We start from the raw sequence: 21,445 nt of genomic DNA, 5'->3' as shown, positions 1-21,445 counted from the left end.
GGGGGGCAGACTGAGAGCAATGGCATGTCCACAGTCTTTCCTCCAGCAGCCCACATCTACTGTGGTGTCGCAGACCAGCAGGCTTAGGCGGTAACAGGCGCACATTTGGGTCCTGCCAGGCGGGCGACTGAGGGCCCATGGACTCTCACCCTCGTACCAGCTGTGGAGTGAGCCCCACCTCTCTTTGGAAATGTTCTTTTCTTCTCCAGTGCTTTAGTTCTGTGAAATCTGTACAGGTGTTTTAGCCGAGTTCTCTTTTCTCAGACACAAATATTCTGAAACAATTTTATTCAGCACTTACTATGTGCCAGGCATCATTCCAGCTGTTTGGAACATGTTAGTGAATGAAACATGAAGGTCCCACCATGCAGAGCTTACACTGGGGTAGGGAGGTGGATGGTGAGCATTCATCGGTGATCATGGCTGGTGCTTAGCCAGCTCGACCACTGGGTATGGGAGCCAGGGGCTGGGCCGTAACTTCCAGTTCCAGGTGGAGACCGCCCAGCCACACTGTCCAGAGATCCCCTCACATTCAGTGGTGCCTGGTAACCCAGGGCCTCCCCAGGCTTCTTCCAGGCTCCTCCACAGTGTCCACTAAAAAAAATACGCACAACCTAAAAGCTGAGAGTTAGGTTTTATTCAGTAGGAATGTTAGGACTCGAGCCCAGGAGACAGCATCTCAGGTGACCCCAAGAGTGCTTTGAGGAGGTAGGGGAGGAGGCAGGCTACATACGAGTTTGCAGGGAGAGGCAGGTAATCTAAATATTAAAATATTACGGTTAATTAAGAGAAAACTATATCTCTCACATGAAGAGATTTAGTGATCCTCTATGTATGGGAAAATTCAAGCGTCCAGGCTTGCTGAAATCATTTCTTTCATATGCACATAGCTATCTGGGGCCAATCCTGCTTTCTTTATTGTTCACAAACTAATTCCTTGTTCACCGTCAAAGAAGGCGAAGGTAACGGTGTGGCCGCCTCTCACATCCCCCCAGCTCCTCAGTGCTTACAGGAGAGGAAGCAGCTGATGGCTTCCAAATAGCTGGCTTTGTTTCACCTGGGCTCAGAAATGTGCATTTGGAAAAGGCTGTTTACTGGTAGAGCTTAAAGTAGGAAACATTTCATTTCACTAGGGGCTTCAAGTCTAGAAGGGTTGAACAGGATGTTTGTAAAACCAGAGTATACTGGTTCATCACCGGCAGACAACTGCAGTTCAGACTGTAGGAACCTGGGAAGGGCCAAGGCGAGGAGGTCGGCAGAGGTGTGTGGGCAGGAGGGATTGCCGGCTGCAGAATGACCTTCCCCCGCCCTCTCCACCCCTCTCTCCTAGCTGCCCACCCGGCCCAGGTCCAGGGCCGGCCGACCGCCACGGTGTCGCCCCTGCGCACTCAGAACTCCCCGTCTCGCCTGCCCGCCGGCCTCAGGCCCCCCGCCTTGGGGTCCCCGCAGCACAGCCCCCAGCCAGTGACGCAGTGCCCCCGGCCAGCCATCCCGCTCGCCTCGGCAGCCTCAGCCGTCACCCCTCCCAACGTCAGCGCCGCCAACCTCAACGGGGAGGCCGGAGGGGGCCCCGCCAGTGGCCTGACCGCATCCAGCCCCACCAGCGCGGGAGGCAGACCAGATGAGAGGAAAAACGAGAAGGTAAGTGCCAAGTGGGTGGTCCTACTTCTTTGGCATCAGACACCATTTGGGGAGGGCTAGCCAAGCCCAGCGTGCTCATGTACATCAAAAAAAAAACCAAAAAAAACACCCCCTTCTCAAGACGCTTGAGTTCCTTCTGCGGGAAAGTCACGGTGAACTACTCGCTCTGCTGGGATTAGACACTTACTGCCAGGTGTCAGGACGTCTAATAACACGTCCACAGACCTCTCGTGCATGTGAGCAGTTGCCATCCTCCCCTCAGTGTTCTGTCCATGGGCAGCGCACACTAGGGCGGCGCAGGGCACAGGCCAGGCTCGGGTGCCGGCCTCCTCTTCGGTGGGGCTGGCCCTCAGCTCTTCCCCAGCAGTGAGGAAAGTGGGCTTATTTCAGAAAGAAACTGAGTCTGGGGAGCTGGCTTCAGTCACCATCAGCTAGCGGTCAGCTGAGCCAAGACGGGAGTCCAGATTTCTATGTCAGTGCCGCAGATGGAACTATAATTCAGACCACACGTGTAATTTGCAGTCTTCCTGTAGCCACATTGTGGAAAGTTAAAAATAAGATAAAAAGTGAAATTCATTTTAATGGTGTAATCTACTAGACCCAATATCCAAAAATGTTGTCATTTCAGCATGGGATCTGTATAAAAAAATCGTTGATGAGCCATTTTACCTTTCTTCACTTTTGGTCTTTCAGGGCAAGTGAGACGTGTCCAGTGGTCAGGCCACTGTGCTGCCCAGGCTGTGCTGGACGGTGGGCCCAATCCCCAGCAGGGGTCACTCCCTTTATTGGCCTCGCTGTCCAGGTGGCTTTTTCTCATGCTGTTGGCTCTGCTACAGCCTGGGGTGTTTTTTTTTTCTTTCTCTCTCTGGTGCACGCTTTTTAAAAATACTTATTCACATATTTGCGCTGCCCTTGTGGCTCAGATGGTAAAGAATTCTCCTGCAATGTGGAGAGAGTGGGAGACCTGAGTTCAGTCCCTGGGTTGAAAAGATTCCCCTGGAGAAGAGAATGGCTACTCACTCCAATATTCTGGCCTAGAGAATTCCTTGGACAGAGGAGCCTGGCAGGCTGCAGTCCATGGGGTCCCAAAGACTGGGATACAACCGAATGAGCTTTCACTTTAGGGGCTTCCCTTATGGCTCAGCTGGTAAAGAATCCACCTACAATATGGGAGACCTGGGTTCTCTCCAGGGAAGAGCCCCTGGAGAAGGGAAAGGCTACCCACTCCAGTATTCTGGCCTGGAGGATTCCATGGACTATACAATCCATGAGGTTGCATAGAGTTGGACATGACTGAGCGATTTGCACTTCACTCACATATTTATGGCTTTGAGGGATCTTAGTTGCGGCACTCAGGATCTTCGATCTCCACTGTGGCATGTGGGAGGGATCTAGTTCCCTGACCAGGGATGGATCCCAGGCCCCCTGCATTGGGAGTGTGGAGTCTTATCCGCTGGACCACCAGGGAGGTCCCTGTGGATGATTTCAGACCCTTCAGTATGAAACCAGCTTTGATTTGAGCATGCCCCTCAAGTAGACAGCATGCTCTCTGGTCCCTTGGGGGCAACACCCGATCCAGATGGTGAGGCTGTCTGCCTAGACCCCAGAGGGTGGTGAGAACGGGGAGCAGAACGCCTGTCAGTCAGAGGAGGCCTCCTGGCAGCCTCAGCTGAGCAAAGGCCAAAGAAAGTAGCCAGCAGAAGCAGCCCAAGAGCCACTGGGAGGCCCCAGGTGGGAGAAGCATGGGGGTCAGATCTGACCAGGGGCGCTCACGTGCCCCGCTCCCCTGCATCCACTCCAAGGTTGACTGCTGGCTCCGGCCAGCACTGTCCGTGGCCCCAGCATGCTGAGGGTCCTTCTGATGACCCATGTTTGAAAGGACCCTCAGGAGTCACGAGACCAGCTTAGTGGATTTGGACCAATGTATTTTTAGATGGAACAGGACACGCAGCGGGTCGGCAGGCCCAGCACACAGGAGGGTCAGCATGTGTGGGGGTTGGTTGCTATTTGTGCTAAGTCCTGATTTAAAACTTACTTCAGAAACCTCAGAGCCCTGACTGACCCTGGAGGTGCCTCATGCATAGCGGGCATCTGGTGATGTTTGTTGATTGAAGAGAGTTGGAAAAACTGCCGGTAAAGTTCCCCCCGCATGACTTGTAGAAAATTCTTTACTTTATGGGCCAGAATAAAGTTAACTTTCCCCTGGTCGATGAGGGGTATTTCCTTGATGTTTCCCCTGGTATTTCCTTTTCACAGAGTAGTAGAGTCTGGGAACTGGAAAGAACTTCCCAAGATCTTCACATTAAACTGTTCATTCTTGATGACCCTCCTAGGTTCAGAGATGCTGAGGCACTTGCCTAGGATCACAGAGCACTGGCTGTGGGGCCAGGCTGAGGACTCTGGTCTCCAGGCTGTCTGGCCCTAGTCCACTGACTTGTGGTAGCCTCCCCTCCCCATGAGACCGTGACTGCTGATGTTTTTGGCTCGTGCAGGACTTGGAGGGCAAGAAGTCTAGGGTAACTGCTGGCAGGAGGTCCTGAGGTCAGCCCAGAAGAGGGGACTGTGAGCGTGGGGCATCTGCCTTCTGGTTGTACATGACTCAAGTACAGCCAGAAGGGGTCCCATGAGAGTGAACCATCTGACCAAAACCATGCAGAAGGTGTGGCCTCCGTGGGCTAAGCCTTTGGGGGTGGGTTTGGGCTGATGGAGGCCAGTGGCTTTCCTGGTGGCTCAGACATTAAAGCTTCTGCCTGCAATGTGGGAGACCAGGGTTCCATCCCTGGGTCAGAAGATCCTCTGGAGAAGGAAATGGCAACCCATTCCAATATTCTTGCCTATATAATCCCATGGACAGAGGAGCCTGTAGGTTGTAGTCCATGGGGTCACAAAGAGTCAGACACGACTGAACGACTTCACATGGTTCCGTGGTTGGGCCAATGACCAGGGCAGAGCAGGTGGGCCTGCTTACTGTAGGGACCTCATGGTGTAGGGACCAGTTTGCAGGTGAACTGTCCTTTATTAACCACAGCCCCGGATTAAAATTGTGTGTATATATGATGTGAGGGGGGCTTCCCTGGTAACTCAGCTGGTAAAGAATCCTCCTGCAATGTAGGAGACCCAGGTTCGATTCCTGGGTCGGGAAGATCCTCTGAGGGATAGGCTAGCCACTCCAATATTCTTCGGCTTCCCTGGTGGCTCAGATGGTAAAGAATCCGCCTGCAAAGCGGGAGACCTGGGTTCGATCCCTGGGTTGGGAGGAGGAGGGCACGGCAACCCACTCTAGTATTCTTGCCTAGAGAATCCCCATGGACAGAGGAGCCTGGCAGGCTACAGTCCATGAGGTCTCAAAGAGTTGAACAAAACTGAGTGACCAAGTACACCACACATGATGGGAGGGATACAATGACATGTTTAATGAAAACTCAGGAATGTACAATCTGAAGAAATCTTGAAGATGAGGCTTTTTTTTTTTTAGGAATTGTCCCTGGACTTTTTCTTTTAAAGATTTTTTATTTTTGGCTGTGCTGGGTCTTCGTTGCTGCATGGGCTAGTTGCAGTGAATGGGGGCTTCTCTCTAGTTGTGGTGTGCAGGCTTCTCATTGCAGTGGCTTCTCTTGCGGCAGAGGACAGGCTCCAGGGTATTCAGGCTTCAGTGCTTGTGGCACGTGTGCTCAGTAGTTGCGATTCCCTGGCTCTAGAGCACAGGCTCCATGGTTGTGCACACAGGCTTAGTTGCTCTTGACGTGTAGAGTCTTCCCAGACCAGAGATGGAACATGAGTATCCTGCATTGGCAGGCAGATTCTTTACCACTGAGCCACCAAGGGAAGCTCCAAAGTTGAAGCTCTTAAACAACCAGGCACCTTTTCCTAAAGTGAAGAACCACTGGTTTGTGAATTTATTTCCCCCATTGGGCATCCATGCGCCAAGCAAGCCGCTGCCCGTGCTGTTTCTAAGATGTAGATTAGGAGGAGGGTTTTGTCGGCTCTGTAACCAGTGTATCGGTTGTTGCCAAAGTGTTTTCATTTTCAAGACAGGCCCTGGCTTTCTGTTCCAGTGCCCCTAGCCCTGCCAGCCCCACCAGCAGGACACGGGGAGGCATCCTGCAGACATCATACCCAGTGGGGGAGTGGACTGGGTCTGACCTCACCAGGACTGGCATCCCCTGCAGGCCCCAACATCACACTGACCTCTGCGGGGAGGATAGGCCCACACCTTGCTCTCGATCAGTGCTGCATCCCCAGTGGGGCTCAATTACGCAGGAAACTCACTGAGGACACAGCCCAGGAGGCACATTCTCAAGGGCTTCAGGAACCCTGTCCACCCCACGAATGAGTCGCTGAGGAGTCTGGCGGTCATCTGGCCCCTACGGGCCATGGAGACCTGCGTCCTCCCTGGGACATGCATGCTGGGCAGTCCTGCCTGCTGCGGTGCTGGAGTTGGTGCCCTGGCGGGCGGAGGGCCCTTTGCTGACTGCCCCAGGCCTCTGGAGGCCTCATGACCTCAGCCCTTCACCTTGGCTCCCTACAGCTGGACTGCTGGTGGGAGGAGGCGGGCTGGCGTGAGGCAGGTGAGTGGTCCTCAGGCAGACAGTGAGCCCATCCTGAAAGCACACATCCCCGCTGTCAGAACAGTGAGACTTTACAGGCAACTTACTATTGGAGAGAACGTGCCATCAGAGCGTTCCTCCCCTGGTGACATGGGTAGGTTGTAGACCCTGAGTAGGACAGTCCAGGCCCCTCTGGTCTGTGGAGAGCTCAGAGGCAGCCTGGGACCTCCAGGGAGAGCCTGGCCAACCTCCAGGCCTCCCTCTGAGGCCCCTGGCCCTTGTCCTGGGCTGAGCCTCAGTCCACCAACTTCTGGGCCTCAGCTCTGTGTGGTGCTGGTGAGCTTTCAGGGCGTGATGCACACCTGTGGGGCCAAGGCCAGGCATCTGGTAACCCCCAGGAGTAAGGCCAGGCCTTGGTGCTCAGCCAGTGCCCATGCCCTCTCCTCGGGCCTGTTGGTCAGCTTCTCCTGCTGGGTGCCCAGGACATCAGGGTGGCGGGCAGGAGCCAAAACTACTTACTACACAGCGAGTGGAGCTTGAATTTGGAGAAGGAGGGCCCAGATGAATGGATGTGTGTGAAAGGGGTGGAGTCTCACATCACTGCCCCCGTAGGGGCTCCAGGGGCTTCCCCTGCTTGATTCCTGCATCAGTGAGGTAGCAGCATGGCATCTGCCACCATGGGGTTTGGAAGGAGGAAGTGCTCATTCGTGCTTTGTTGTTCCGTCACTCAGTCGTATCTGGCTCTTTGCAACCCCATGGACTGCAGCATATCAGGCCTCTCTGTCCTTCACTATCTCCCAGAGTTTGCTCAGATTCATGTCCATTGAGCCAGTGATGCCATCCAACCATCTCATCCTCTGTCGTCCCCTTCTCTTGCTTTCAATCTTTCCCAACATCAGGGTCTTTTCCCATGAGTCGGCTCTTCACATCAGGTGGCCTAAGTACTGGAGTTTCAGCTTCAGCATCGGTCCTTCCAATGAATATTCAGGGTTGATTTCCTTTAGAACTGACTGGCTTGATCTCCTTACATACATGCTTAGCATAGGTATTTGGACGAAAGTATTAGGAACCATTATTAGGTATCTGACAGTTCACTGAAGGCCAGATCCCATAAGAATCGTGGGTTAGATATAGATGCACAGCTTCTATTCCTGAGGCTCCTGAGGAAAGATTAAAAGGGGATTTGATTTTGCAGTTTCAGAAAAAGGACACCTAACGTTGCCAAACCAAGAGATGCTGCCTACTTGAAATGAACCTGGGCCGGTTGGCATTCTGTTTGTGAAACAGTACTTGTTCATCTCCACACTGGAGGCTCCATTTCCTGTGTCACCAAGAAACACGGGTGTAAAGGGGTTTTTAAGGTCTTAGTTTCACACCTGACATTTAGCCTGAAGGATGGATGACACCCAAGAAAACTATTCCAGTCAGAAGTTGGGTTTTTGCTGCAAAACATTAAACCAAAATTCATTTTTTCAGAGTGTTGAAGTTTTTTTTTTTTTTTTGGCTGTGCTGGGCCTTTGTTGCTTCGGGCTTTCTCTAGTTGCTGTGGGTGGGAGCTACTCTCCGTTGTGGTGCTCAGGCTTCTCGTTGTGGTGACTTCTCATTGCAGAGCACGGGCCTCTAGGTGTTCGGGCTTCAGTAGTTGTGGCAAATGGGCTTAATTGCCCCAGGGCATGTGGGATCCTTCCAGGCCAGGGATTGAACCTGTGTCCCTTGGATTGGCAGGCAGATTCTCAACCACTGGACCACAAGAGAAGTCCCCCAAATTCATTTTTAAAATAGCAATAAACTCTACAAATGGAAAAGAATTTGTGACTCCGTCTAGTCAAGTCTATGGTTTTTCCAGTGGTCATGTATGGATGTGAGAGTTGGCCTGTGAAGAAAGCTGAGCGCTAAAGAATTGATGCTTTTGAAGTGTGGTGTTGGAGAAGACTCTTGAGAGTCCCTTGGACTGCAAGGAGATCCAACCAGTCCATTCTGAAGGAGATCAGCCCTGGGATTTCTTTGGAAGGAATGCTGCTAAAGCTGAAACTCCAATACTTTGGCCACCTCATGCGAAGAGTCGACTCATTGGAAAAGACTCTGATGCTGGGAGGGATTGGGGGCAGGAGGAGAAGGGGACAACAGAGGATGAGATGGCTGGATGGCATCACTGACTGGATGGACGTGAGTCTGAGTGAACTCCGGGAGTTGGTGATGGACAGGGAGGCCTAGCGTGCTGCAATTCATGGGGTCACAAAGAGTTGGACACGACTGAGCGACTGAACTGAACTGAACTGAAGTTTCCCAGGAGGGCAAATGTTACTGTAACTAATCAGGATGGCAGAGATTTGACACCTGAACATCCAGGGCAGCCAGGACAGCTGGCTGATGGTACAAAAGGTGGACATCCAAGTACATCCGAGTGGCCGTGGGCCATGGGCCCAAGAGATGCAACCTCAGCTAGAATTACCTGGTACAGAATTCCAGCCCAGCACTAGTGCTGTCTTCTGAGACCACTGTGTCCTCATCAGACGTGGGAGACTTTTTTTCCAGTCCTTCATGCCCAGGGAGTCTCAGCTGATGGAATCAGTTCAAGAGAAAAACTTGGGCACAGCCCATAAACCAAAGGTAGTGCCCACAGGAGACCGGGCCAGCAGGTGGCCCTCAGGAACTGCAGTGCCTTCCTGTCTTGTTACACACGCCATCGTGCGGGCAGCTGTGTGGAGGCAGGGGCAGCATCCCCACCTTGGGACAGGACAGGAGCTGTAGACCTGCACTTCCCTCCAGGGCGAGGTCACTGTGGGGGCAGGCCTGACTGTTACGGGCTCCGTATTTCCTTCCGGGCCACATCTTAATAAATTACAAGACATGTTCGCCTGTGGCATGGGAATGAAGCACATTCATCTTTTTAGAGGATTCACTCTCTTTCCAACCATATCTCAAGTAGAACTGATGGGTCAATTTAAAGAAAACGTTATCACTTCATGGTCTCTTTGTAAGACTAGCAGTTGCGGCTGCGTTTCTGGCTGCATCCACTGTCTTCTAATGTCTTTGCTTTTTATCACCTTAGACAAGTCCCGGAAATTTCTGTTTAATGCTAAGATGGGAAAAAGTGAAAAAGCTGGCTTAAAACTCAACATTCAGAAAACTAAGATCATGCCATCCAGTCCCATCACTTCATGGCAAATAGATGGGGAGACAATAGAAACACTGACAGACTTACTTTCTTGGGCTCCAGAATCACTGCGGTTGGTGATTGCCGCCATGAAATTAAAAGACGCTTTGCTCCTTGGAAGAAAAGCTATGACCAACCTAGACAGTGTATTAAAAAGCAGAGACATTTATTTGCTGACAAAGGTCTGTCTAGTTAAAGCTATGGTTTTTCCAGTAGTCATGTATGGGGGTGAGAGTTGGACCATAAAGAAGGGTGAGTGCCGAAGAATTGATGTTTTCGAACTATAGTGCTGGAGAAGACTCTTGAGAGTCCCTTGGACTGCAAGGAGATTAAACCAGTCAATCCTAAAGGAAATCAACTCTGAATATTCACTGGAAGGACTGATGCTGAAGCTGAAGCTCCAATATTTTGGCCACATGCGGCGAAGAGCTGACTAATTGGAAAAGATCCTAATTCTGGGAAAGATAGAAGCCAGGAGGAGAAGGGGGCGACAGAGGATGAGATAGTTGGATAGCATCACTGACTCAATGGACATGAGTTTGAGCAAGCTCCAGAAGATGGTGAAGAAAGCCTGGCGTGCTGCAGTCCATGGGGTCACAAAGAGTCGGACATGCCTGAGCAACTGAACAAAGATGGGAATAATGTCTTCTGCTGATTACAAAAGCCTTTCTTCATTATTGGTTTGTTCAATCAGAGTTCCACAGAGAAGCAGAGTGAATAGAGAGAGGTGCATTTATGCACCTCAGGGCCTGGGTTAATGCTCATCTGAGGGACTGGGTCCTGTGATGATCATGGAGGCTGGAAGCCGAAGACTTTGGTGCCGACAGGCTGAGAGAGGTTGGGGATCAAGATGCTATCTGGAGGCAGAAGGTCTTTCCCAGGAAACCTTGCTTGTTCCCTCGTCACGTGACCGCTGGCACCGGCCACCTGGCCATCAAGGCCCATGCTGCAAGGAGCCTGCTTTCCTGAGGCCCCAGCTTGTGGAGTTGACCACATCTGGACACACATTCCCCACAGCATCCAGACGAGGGGCTGACCACTGGCCCCACAGCCTGGCCAACCTGCCACACAAAGCACCCATCATGGTGTACCCTGTTAGCTGGGCCCTGAGCCCAACTCTGACCCAGCCTCGTCTCTGAGTAAAGACAGCGAAGGGGCTTGCTTCTGCTGATGTGAGATCACTGTGCTGCGAGCCACTGGGATGAGCTAATCCCCACAGGGGGATGGCGAGTCCTCCATGATGTTCGTGTTTCTCCATGGTGTCTTGTAACTGCAAGCCCGAGGTGTAAAATCAGCACTGCTGATGTTCTGTGATGAGGAATGGGAGAGTGAACAATCAACAGTATTTTATAGGTACACACACACGGCTGCATTCCTAACAGAACAAGGAAATCTCTGTGCCGACCACAGCCCTCGTGTCTGTAACTGCCTCTCCTACCACCCGCTCCGTTGCCCCTTTGCCTCCAGCGAGCAACTCAGCTGCCGTGGTTCTGATCTGGGGACTCAGGGCTCCATGCTGAAGGGTCTGGGCCATCAGCTGTCCTGCCTGGGTGGGCTGTTGTCATTTCCCAATGACCCTGAGCATAGGGCATGGTGACACTGAGATGCCCCAAGGGGTCTCCTGGATCCAGACTCACTGGATCTTCAAGAGGTCACTGCACCACTCTGTCAGGCTGCCTGCTTGTGGACAGTGAGGGGCAGGGTGAGACCAGTGAATTCCACGAACAGGGGCCCATTGTCATGCTTGATTTTTTTCCAGAAGCATTGCTATGTAGAGTATCGGAGTATCGTGATGCTGGGTAAGGTATTCCCTGAGTCCATAGACAGGAGTTTTGGCAGAAGCATTGTATGTGGGGAAGGAGCCATGAGTCCAGAATAAGTGACTCTTTCAGTGGGAACTAAAAGCTGCCCCATCTGCGGTAGAAGTAGTCCCTTTTAATCAGCCTGCCGCCAGGGGGCACTCATCGCCCAGAGGGCAGGGCGTATTGGGGGCTCAGTGCTGGTCTCTGGCAGACTGGGCAGTCGGCAGTGGCTGCAGCCAGGAAGCGCTGGTGGGAGGACACCTGTGATATTGAGCCCACACGTCACCTCTGTCCCTACCACCATGGTCACTTTGATAGGACTGGCTGGGGAGAGAGCTGACTGGTGGCCACAGGATGGGTCATGAGCCCCTCCTCGCTGAGGTCACCTTGGGAGCATACACACGGGACACAAGTTATGTTCGTGTTTTCTGCCCATTCAGAGAAGGCTGTCACATGACATGAGAAAGCCACTTGTGTGGAAAACAAGGCTAGGGCTTATCTACAAGACCTGTGCCTGTTTTTATGTAGAAACCTTATTCCTTATTGAGTGTGTGGGGGGGGGGCAGGGGGGTGGGGGTGCCCATATTCCGTGAAGATGAGAGGCAGAGCTAGTATTTATTTAAAGGGTTAGGCTGAGCAGAGAGCTCCCGGTCGCTGCTGGTGGGAATATTAGTAGAAGACGATACACATGCTCTGGAAGAGAGCCCAGTGGTTCCTAGAGACATGAACCCAGCCACTCAGTCCTGAAGGTCTTCCTAGGAGAGAGGGAATCTCATGCCCCATGGGCTCCAGAATGAGTGTGCAGAGCAGCTTCGTTTGTGACGACTCCTAGTATGACACAGCACAGAGGTCAGGCGGCTGTCGGGGGGACAGGCGTGTCTGGTGCATGGACCAGGGACAGCAGAGCAGTATAGGGAGGAGGTGCCGGGCCACACTGCAACAGAGCGTCATTAGAGCCAGGGCGGGAAAAGGACATAGACTCGTGACACCGTTTCTGTTGGTGGTTGTCACACCAGCCTGTCCGGGCAGTGAGCAAGCCCAGAACCGCTTCTGGTCAGTGGAGCAGAGCCCCCCTGGAGTGGAAAGACCCGTCTCGGCAGGCTGACAGCACGCCCACCAGAGGGTCCAGGGACCTAATCACAGAACGAAAATGAGCTTCCCTGCTCATCAGTGAAGGAGGAGTCTGATGGGGGGTCTGCAGGACCCAGAACCCGCGACAGTGTGCCTCACACACTCACACCCCTACAGGGCCCCCTCCCCAGAGACTGACTCCCCCGTGACCAGAAATCCTGGCAGCACCTCATCAATCCTTGTTTTTCAGAACTCACCCTTTTCTTCACTGCATACCTGGGCTGCCCTCAGCCACCCGTGTGCTCTTTGATCCACTGACACAAGAATCTTTGTGGGCGCTTACTCGGCGGCGAGCCCTGGCTCGTGCCCGGGCTCAGAGCTGAGCAAGCGGGTGCTCCGTAGGGCGCCCTGGAACCCGGAGGCAGGGCCCATCGAGGGGCAGTAGGGAGACATGCAGGGGAGTTGCAGGCAGCTCCTCAGCCTCCTGTGCAGAGAAGCCTGCCTTCCAGCCAGAGAGACACTCGTAGTTTGTGAAGGACACTGGCACCTCCCTCCTCTGTGCCGATGGCAAGAAAACACTGCTGCTGAGGCGAGACTGGAGAACAACAAGGTCCATCCCAGGGAGAGATGTGGGCTTTGTGGCCCCCCTCTGTGCTGGTCTGAGTCTCTGCCCCAGGGCACACACTGGGAGAGGGTCCAGAGCCTCTGCTTTCGGCACCCCTAGTAGAAACAGCCCCAGGAGTCAAGTCGTGGAAGATAAACTCACCCACAACCCATAGGCAGCCCTCCCTGCCCTTTGGCGTAAGCAGCTCTAGTTAAGCCTTTCCCACATCCTCCTGCCAGGACTGCTCACGAGGTGGACTCTGAGGCCCTCCCTCCGTCTGCGAGGCAGCTGCCTCTTCCCTATTAGATCGGCAGCTCAGAGAGGAGCCACGAGGGGCTCCTGGTGACCTGAGTTCACTGGGGTCCTGACACCTCGAGTTCTTCCAAATTTCTGTCCTTTCCTAATCATTCTAATGTGATGATGACAAGCAGGCATGTGCATGTGGTGGCAGCTCTTTAGAGTTTAGGAGCAGAAGAGCCCAGTCAGGCCCTTCTCAGGGAGGAGCAGCCAGGCCAGGGTCTGGGATTTGCAGGGCTGAGGCCGACCACGCTGAGCTGGTGCCCAGGGGGTGTCACCTGACATTGCCTGCAAACAGCTGTGCTAAGAAGGACATGAGTCCAGGAAGACAACTCCGGTGTCCCTGAGAGCTGGCAGGGCTCGTTGTCAGTGCTAGTGGAAATAACAGCTTAGATCCCTACCTGAGCCTCCAAGATCCTGCATCCCGCTGACAGAGCCCCTCCAGTGTGGACAGCCCCTCCCCTGTGGTGACCGTCCTGCTGCCGTTTTTCTGGTTGGATGAGGTAGTTTCTACCCATCTGTTTTGTTTAAAAAATTTTTCAGAAGTACCTGCGCTTGGCACACCTGAGTAGATAAGGATGTGTTTGATCTTCCTTGTTCCATTCCAGAACTTCTGGAGGATACCAGGTTTTGCAGAGATTTCATCTGAATGCATTTCATTTAATCTAATATTTTGTGGTGGCCCCACACTTGTTCTACAGAAAACAAGCAGAAGCCTGTTGGAAACGTACTTTCAAGGCAAGCCCTCTGGCTCAGACACAGCCTAGAGCCAGAGGGCTGTTCTGGCTTCACGCCTCTGCCATCTGGCCTCTGGCCTGACCTCCTCAGAAGCAATCTTAAAGACATTAATGTTGAGGTATAAATTCTGCCGAGTTAACAGGCCTTCCTGCATCAGGGTGAGAAGAGAAAGGAGCAGGTCAGAACGCTGAGTCCAGGGAAAGCTGTAATGCAGTGAAAGCTCAGCGTTTTAACCCTCCCTCATCTCACTGCGTTCTGCCCAGTGACTTCTTGCCTAGGGACAAGGGTACCGCCCAGAGGCCTGGTCTGGCCCCGATCCAGAGCCGGGCTCCTGTGGGAACTTCCCTGGTGCAGGCACCACTGCCCATGGGCCTGGGTTACAGCACAAATTCAACCAGTGGTCCATGTAGGGGAGGGGGTAAAAAAATAACATACAGAGGCTGAAGACCTGAAGGCGTGCAAGTGGACAGAGTGGATGAGAGAGAAACAAGCTCTCCCAGAAAGGAATGCTCACCAAGGGCCAGGGATGGGCTGCGAGTAGAGCTGGAGGGAAGGGATAGAGGGACTGTGCTCCCAGGGAGAGGAGAGGGATGTGCACGCCCAGCCCAGCCCACCACCCCCTCCCCAACAGCCCTGCTGCCCAGAGAGAACCTGAGGGAGCCACTCTGGGAGGCCTTGGGACCCCACCTCTCACTGGGGCTTGCCCGCTGTCTCACCCGCGGACTGCTCTCTCCTGGGGTGTCTCCTGTTGGGGAAAGACGTTTCTCTCCCCTTCTGGGTGCTTCTGGCAGATTTAAGAACTAAATGAGGTGTATCAATAGGAGGATATCGAAGTTTAATAACACGTGTATGTGGGAGAGGCCCAGGAAAAGTGAATCACCAGAATGGGGGAGGCCTCACCTTGAACACCATCTCTGCTCAGGACACAGGAGGATGTTGGTGATGGTGGAGGGGGTGGGGTTCAGAACTCATAGAAGAGGAAAGAGTTTCACATGGAGATGGGAAAGCAGGTGCTTGCTGAATGCGGGACCAGGCAGCACCCTGGACACAGAGTGGCGTCTTAACAGACCGACCACAGGCTCTGCCCTGTATACACACCTAGCCTCACTGCCATCGCCCAGGGAAGCCCCTTCTGGGAGCTGCCCTCTACCCACCTGCTCCTCGGCATTAGGGGAGGCTCCTCCTGAGTCTTCTGATTCTTAAAAAGAATCATAAACAGCTTATGGTATTTTATATATATATAAAATCATAAAAGGGCTTCCCTGGTAGCTGCTAAGTCACTTCAGTCGCATCCGACTCTGTGCAACCCCACAGACGGCAGCCCACCAGGCTCCCCCGTCCCTGGGATTCTCCAGGCAAGAACACTGGAGTGGGTTGCCATTTCCTTCTCCGATGCATGAAAGTGAAAAGTGAAAGTGAAGTTGCTCAGTCGTGTCCGACCCTCAGCGATCCCATGGACTGCAGCCTACCAGGCTGCTTCATCCATGGGGTTTTCCAGGCAAGAGTACTGGAGTGGGGTGCCATTGCCTTCTCTGTTCCCTGGTAGCTTAGATAGTAAAGAATCTGCCTGCAATGTGGGAGATCTGAGTTCAGTCCCTGGGTTGGGAAGATCCCCTGGGGAAGGTAACGGCTACCCACTCCAGTATTCTGGCCTGGAGAATTCCACAGACTGTATAGTCCACGGGGTCGCAAAGAGTCGAACATGACTGAACAACTTTCACTTTCACTTCACATGCCAGAGAGATGGGACTTGGGGCAGCACACACAGTCCCCTCACTCCTAACGACCGTCTGTGCAGCCCAATCCCACCAGCGCAGCCGCCCTTCTCCTGGGGGCACTGTGTCCCATCCCCCCGGAGCAGCCCGATTGTTTGGGTCAGTCCACAGAGATGCGGGAGATGCGGTCCTGGGTGGGGCGCCCCTGGATTTCTAGAGGAACCTTCTTTGCCTCTGTTTGGACTCATCACCTTAGATTTGGGGTGTGGCTCCCACTTGGGATGAATAAAGTGAGGCTGGCAGGATGGCAGTTTTCAGAGCCTGCGGGTGTTCAGAGACACAGGTCCAGAGGGGCTTGGCTGCCTAGAATATGTACTAGTCAACCCATGGATGCCAGACTCCCAGCTGCTCCTTGGGGTAGTGGGTGCGGGGCCCCTGGCCATTCAGAGTGGGGACCCAGCCTGGAAATTGCAGGACTTCCCAGAGCCCAGGAAGTACCTCAGTTCCGACCCATGAGGCCCTGCCCTCACTCGTGACTGAAGAACCCTGTGACCTTCCCAGGGCCCACCCAGCTGCCCCATTTCGGCACCAGGGAGGGCAGCACCCCTCCCCAAGTCCCTCTCCATGGCTCTCCAAGGGCTTCTGGGTCATTCTGTCTCCATCTCCTCATGCCCTGGGGAGACCCATGCAATGGAGTCATCAGCCCCCAGCTTCCCAGAGCTGCTCCAAGCTGATCACGTCAGCCCTCAGGTTGCAGAACCGAGGGTGGGGGTGATTGGGATGCAAGAGTAGCCCTGAGTGCAGAAGGCCGTCGCCAGCATCTGCCTCGGGCTGCTTTAGGGGAGGGACAGGCAGACGCCGGGAGCCTGACACCCGAGCAGTCCTGCGCTGTCAGCCAGGGGGCCTCGCCTCGTAGGACGTGGGGCAGCCGGTCAGAGCTTCACAGCCACCGCCTTTCACCTCGTCGTTTCTCAGCTGAATTAAACCTTCTTATCCCTGGTGAAGGGTGTGACCTGCTTTGAGAAGCTACCTGCGCCCAGCCTGGCAAGTCCAGTGGCTTCAGAGAACCCAGGAAGCACCTCTGTTCAGAGCCGTAAGGCCCTTCACAGCCCAGCAGGTGACACTCCTGTTGGGGAAAGACATTCAGGCCTTCTCCTTCCTGTTCTGGCTCTGCTCACAGCCCCTGCAGCTCAGCACAGGGAAGGGCCCCCCTCCGCCACACATGTCACCACAGCCTGTGGGAAGCACAGCGTCAACACTTGCATCCTGTGAGGACTGCTGTCAAAGAGACGAGGTCCTGGCACTGTTCCTCTGGCTGAGCGTGGCATTTCCATGCCCAGAGAGTGAGATGCAGCCGTGGAGAGACACCCGTGTGTCACTGGGTGGACTGGTGGCCTCAGAAAGAAGTCTCCAGCCTGCTCTGGTAACCATGGTGACGAGAGGGTGGTGGGGAGAACAGGCAAATGTCTGGCATGTCTTATTTCATCTGGTCCCCAGGCAGCTCTCAGGAGCAGGGACTGTCGTCACCCCCACTTAACAGGTGAGGAAATGAGGCCCAGGGGCACCTGCTGGGAGGAGTGCCAGGTGGCATGGCCCTTGCCCTCACCCTCTCATGTTGGGCCCCAGCCTGGCTTTGCACCCTGGGGCCCTTGGGGCAGGCGCATGTGCACAGGCCTCCTGCCTTCGCGGAGCCCTGGCCACGGTGTCTCCTTCCCTGTGCTGGCCTTTGTGACACCACCTGGTGCAATGACAGCATCCTGGGCTACACAGCAGAGGTGGGACCACCAGGGTCCAATCCCGAGTTCAGGGCCCTCACAGGGTGCTGACACCCCAGGGGTTCGGGCCACCCAGTCCTGGCCCTGGGAGGCTGTGACGGTGAGGAGGGGGAGACGTCAGCACTTGCTCGTCTGATGGGCCAGGGAGCACAGGGAGGTAACCCAGCCCCCCACCCAGACCTGCTGAGCTAGAGCTCAACATAGCACCCAGGTTTCCTGCTATGGAGGCTGCTAGCTGGTCCATATCACGCCATGGCCCTCACTGAACATGGGGTATCTCTGGGACAGCAAGGTACGCAGGACATTGTTGCAGTGTGTGGTTACCTGCAGTGCTGGGGGCCATGTGTGGGGGAGGCCCAAGGCTGGCAGGAGAAGGTGGGGTTCGGTCCCAGGAGCTCCAGGACCTGAGGCAGGTTTGGGCCGGGTCAGCCGTGGCCGTATGATTGTGCTCAGGACACTGGCTGGAGACCCGGTGGGTCAGCAAACACTGAGTAAGGCCCTGAGGTGCAAGGCAGTAACGCCTGGAGGGTGAAGGGAGAGCAAACTCCCCCACCCTCGCTCATCCTGCTCCAGCAGTTATGGAACAGGCAGTGTTGGGGTCAGAGAGTGGCTGGGATCCTGCATCCAGACTGCCAGCTCCCCTCCAATCCCACTGCCCCTGCCTCCAGCACCGCCCAGTGTCCACCAAGCGACTCCAGCCTCTCAACCAGGCCCCCGAGGAGCCATCCACCGTGTTGCTCTTCTCACAGGCCCCATGCTCCCCCCTCCCCACCTCCTGGCTTCTCACCTGGACCTGCCCAGTTGGCTGGCAACCAGCCCAGCTTTCAGGCCACCCCAACCCCACTCCTCCAAAACCACCTCCCTTCCCATCCATGGAACAACAGAAGTTCTCTCCGGTACATCATGTCTAGAATCCTGCATGCGGAGCAACTTTTACAAGTTTTGCTTTCATTATGTTTCGTCTCAAATTAAGAAGAAACAACATTTGACATAATAAGTCAGAAAATATCAAAATGTGTAATAAAATGAATTATCACCGAGCCCCTCCTGCACCTGCTCTCCTGAGCCAACATCAGCCATCTGGGGGACTAGATCTGCGCTTCCCCGATGGCAGCGATGCCCCCAGGCCACTGAGGGTGGACTCAATCGGAACATGGTCCATGACCCTTGATCCATGACCCTGAACTCCTGTCTCAGCTCGTGGAAATGTCCTTTTGGGCACCTGGCAGAGTGCACGTGTGTGGCTCTGTCTGTGCCCTGTGCTCGGAGGTGGTGGGAAGAGCCTGCCCTACCCACAAGTGCGTTTGGTTCTGCAGGTTGAGGTTTTCCTAGGGGGTCGGGGCTGAGCCTTGCAGACCAAACTATGTACATATCAGTGCTGCCCACCACACCTGCCCAGCATCCAGTGTGTGCCCACCAGCAGCTTTAAATGTCCTGTGAACAGAACACAGGGTAAATCTGTGTGAGAGAAGTGGGGCCATCTAACCCCGTGGATTAATGAGGAAGATGTGGCACTCAGGTCTACTTCGTTTAATTAAATGAATTGACTCCCTAAAAAAATTAATGTCACATTTTATAAATCAAATTCTGTTCTCTTTGACTTCTTTTAATTTCAGAGATAATTTTCCATAATTTTAACTGACTTTTAATTGGCAGCAGTTCTTCATTTAAGCTTTAAATTTCTTTTTCCTTTGGCCAAGTTTTTGCATTAACGTTCTAAGGAACAAACCCTCTAGGGACAAAAGCTATCATTTTATTATTTTTAAGATGTTTTGCGGTTCTCCTGTAATGAATGTATATCTCTTTTATAATACTGGTTTCCGGGTGATTCTTTGCTAGTAGGCTACGGCTTTATCTCAGGTTGTGTGTGTGCGGTGTGTGTGAGTGCATGCGTGTTTGTCTTTCTAATGTTCCCCTGGGCTCTTCTCTGATGTGCTGACCCAGGTGTGGACCTCGACAGCCTGGCTCCACCTGTCCCTTTGCCTGCTGTGCCTGGCATGGCTGCCGTGCCCACTGAGCCCCTATCCTACGGTGTCCCTTGCCACCCAGTTGGCAGGTGCAGGTGGTAGGAGCCCAACACAGGGCTGGCAGCCCTACTGGTAGGCCTGGCGAGCTGCTCTACTGGGAAGGCTATGGCTTTGCCAAGAAACCTCCAAGAGGCCTTGCCCACTTGCCCTGGGCCTGTCCTAACTGTGTCTCCTTCGCCTTGATTTTATATGGAGCAGCAGCCAGAGCTCTGAGCTGGGTGAGACCTAGCAATGGGCACAGTCAGACCTCACCAGGGATCGAGAGACCCTCCCCCTGGTCGCTGGCAGGTCTCATGCAGGCCCCTCCCCACTGGGCATGCAGGTTCTGGCTAACTCACCCAGCAGGACTCTCTGCTATGATGCCACCAACAACCCAGCTCATGCCTGGAGCCTTTGTCCCTGCCCTGGTGCCCATGTGGTCCAGTGGCCCCACCAGGGTTTGTTGGTGAGTGTCCAGAATTCAGTCCCTGTGCTCTGAGAACCTGGCTGGCCCAGCAGAGCAGCAGGAAGGGCAGTCAGCCCTCAGCTCCATGGGGTGCAGGCTGAGCCAGTGATGTGAACCTCCTCCTGTCATGGATGGCACCATGGGGCCACTGGCAGGCCTGGGGACCCATCACATGGATCTTAATTTTATTCACCTGTGCGTGCACACACATGCACACAGACACACATGCATACATGTGCGCACATACATACATATGCCCATGTACATGCATACACATACTGATACAGTCACACATAAGCACACACATTCACAATAGGCACAGACATTCACGCAGAGGCTCGGACATTCACACAGGCACACACATATACTGTTAGATTACTTTTAGAGTTTTCATCTCCAGATCCCACTTGACCACTTGATAGCCAGTGGGTTTCTGCCAGAGACCCCGCAGCGTTTGGGGGTCTGTTGCCAGCCTGTCTCCCTTTCCAGAGCCCCCAAGTGAGTTCCAAGGACCCTCTGTGCACCTGAGCCGATGCCCTCCCCCTGCTGGTCTCAGTTAGGAGGCTGTCATCCTGGGAGTCCCTTCCTCTGCGTGGTGGCCTCAGGAACGTGGCTACTTGGAGGGTGGCAACACCTCCGAGCCAGCTGCATAGCGCCCCCTGGTGGCTAACTGACCAAAGCTCTCCTGAATGTGTCCCATGCTCATCTCGGTGGATACTAATCAAGGCTGCCCTGTGCCACATTTCCCCCATGCCTGCTCCCCTCCAGGCTGGGGCTTGCCCATGCCAGCCGTGGTGTGCATTCAGGGCATCAGCTCCAATCCTTTCCATCAGTACCAGTGCTTGGAGTAGAGAAAAACCTTCATATTTGTTCATACTAAAATGTTATTGACTTACTTTGAGGCACACACCCCTGCTAAGTGTGCTTTATGGCAATTTCAGCACCACTGACTCCCCAACAGCTTGGGTGGAAAAAAGAGTCCCCATTGGGCCACTGTGGGGTCCAACCAGCCCCATGACCCAGTCAGACGCTGTGGTGGCCATTGCCGACCAAGGGCTCTGTGTCAGACTTAGAGTGCCACCTGTTTCGCACCACACCCCTTGCCAACTAGCTAGTCCTCATGCAACGTCAGAACGGTCAGTTCCAGGAGGGCCGCAAAACTGGACACCAAGGCCAGCACATTTCCATGGAAGCACCTCTGCGTGTACACATCTTCCTCCTCCACACACCCTCACTCATACATGCACACACATATGTGACACACATGGAACCCGGCTCCCCGTGTGGTACAACCACAAACAGTGCTGTCAGGGCCTCCAACTGAAGGTGTGTGGGGTACTCGGTACTAATGTGGAATAACCACCCGCTCCCGCTGCAGGAGACCCATGGTGCCCTCAGCTGGTGATGTTTCCAGGCTGGGATGTGGTCCTGAGATGGGGGTCCTGAGGTCAGGGTTCCTGAGAGGTGGTCCTGAGAGCGGGAGTCTGGGGGGAGGTGGTCCTGAGGAGGGGGTTGTCAGGTTGGCACCTCCAGGTCTAGGTCTGTGCTGGCGTGTCTTCCATGTCTCAGGAAAGGAAGGAAGCGAGATGGGAAAGCTTTCCATCTTCACTGTCCTCCTCTAGGTAG

At 54.1% G+C, this 21,445-nt stretch overlaps 1 protein-coding gene across 3 annotated transcripts in view; it reads left to right on the top strand.

Annotated features, from left to right (window-relative positions):
* The window catches only part of SH3RF3 (SH3 domain containing ring finger 3), a 160,657-nt gene that overhangs the window by 131,218 nt on the left and 7,994 nt on the right, over positions 1-21,445 (top strand). For all 3 annotated transcript variants that reach the window (XR_011569270.1, XM_070798748.1, XM_019970219.2), the window contains one exon: positions 1,331-1,641. Coding sequence is in view for 2 of the 3 variants with exons in the window: in XM_070798748.1 (XP_070654849.1) it covers positions 1,331-1,641 (311 nt within the window). In the remaining variant the exon portion in view is untranslated. The remainder of the gene's footprint in view (positions 1-1,330; positions 1,642-21,445) is intronic.

Source organism: Bos indicus, chromosome 11 (assembly GCF_029378745.1).
Source record: "Bos indicus isolate NIAB-ARS_2022 breed Sahiwal x Tharparkar chromosome 11, NIAB-ARS_B.indTharparkar_mat_pri_1.0, whole genome shotgun sequence".
NCBI lineage: Eukaryota > Metazoa > Chordata > Mammalia > Artiodactyla > Bovidae > Bos > Bos indicus.
This window is presented reverse-complemented; position numbering and strand designations above follow the sequence as displayed.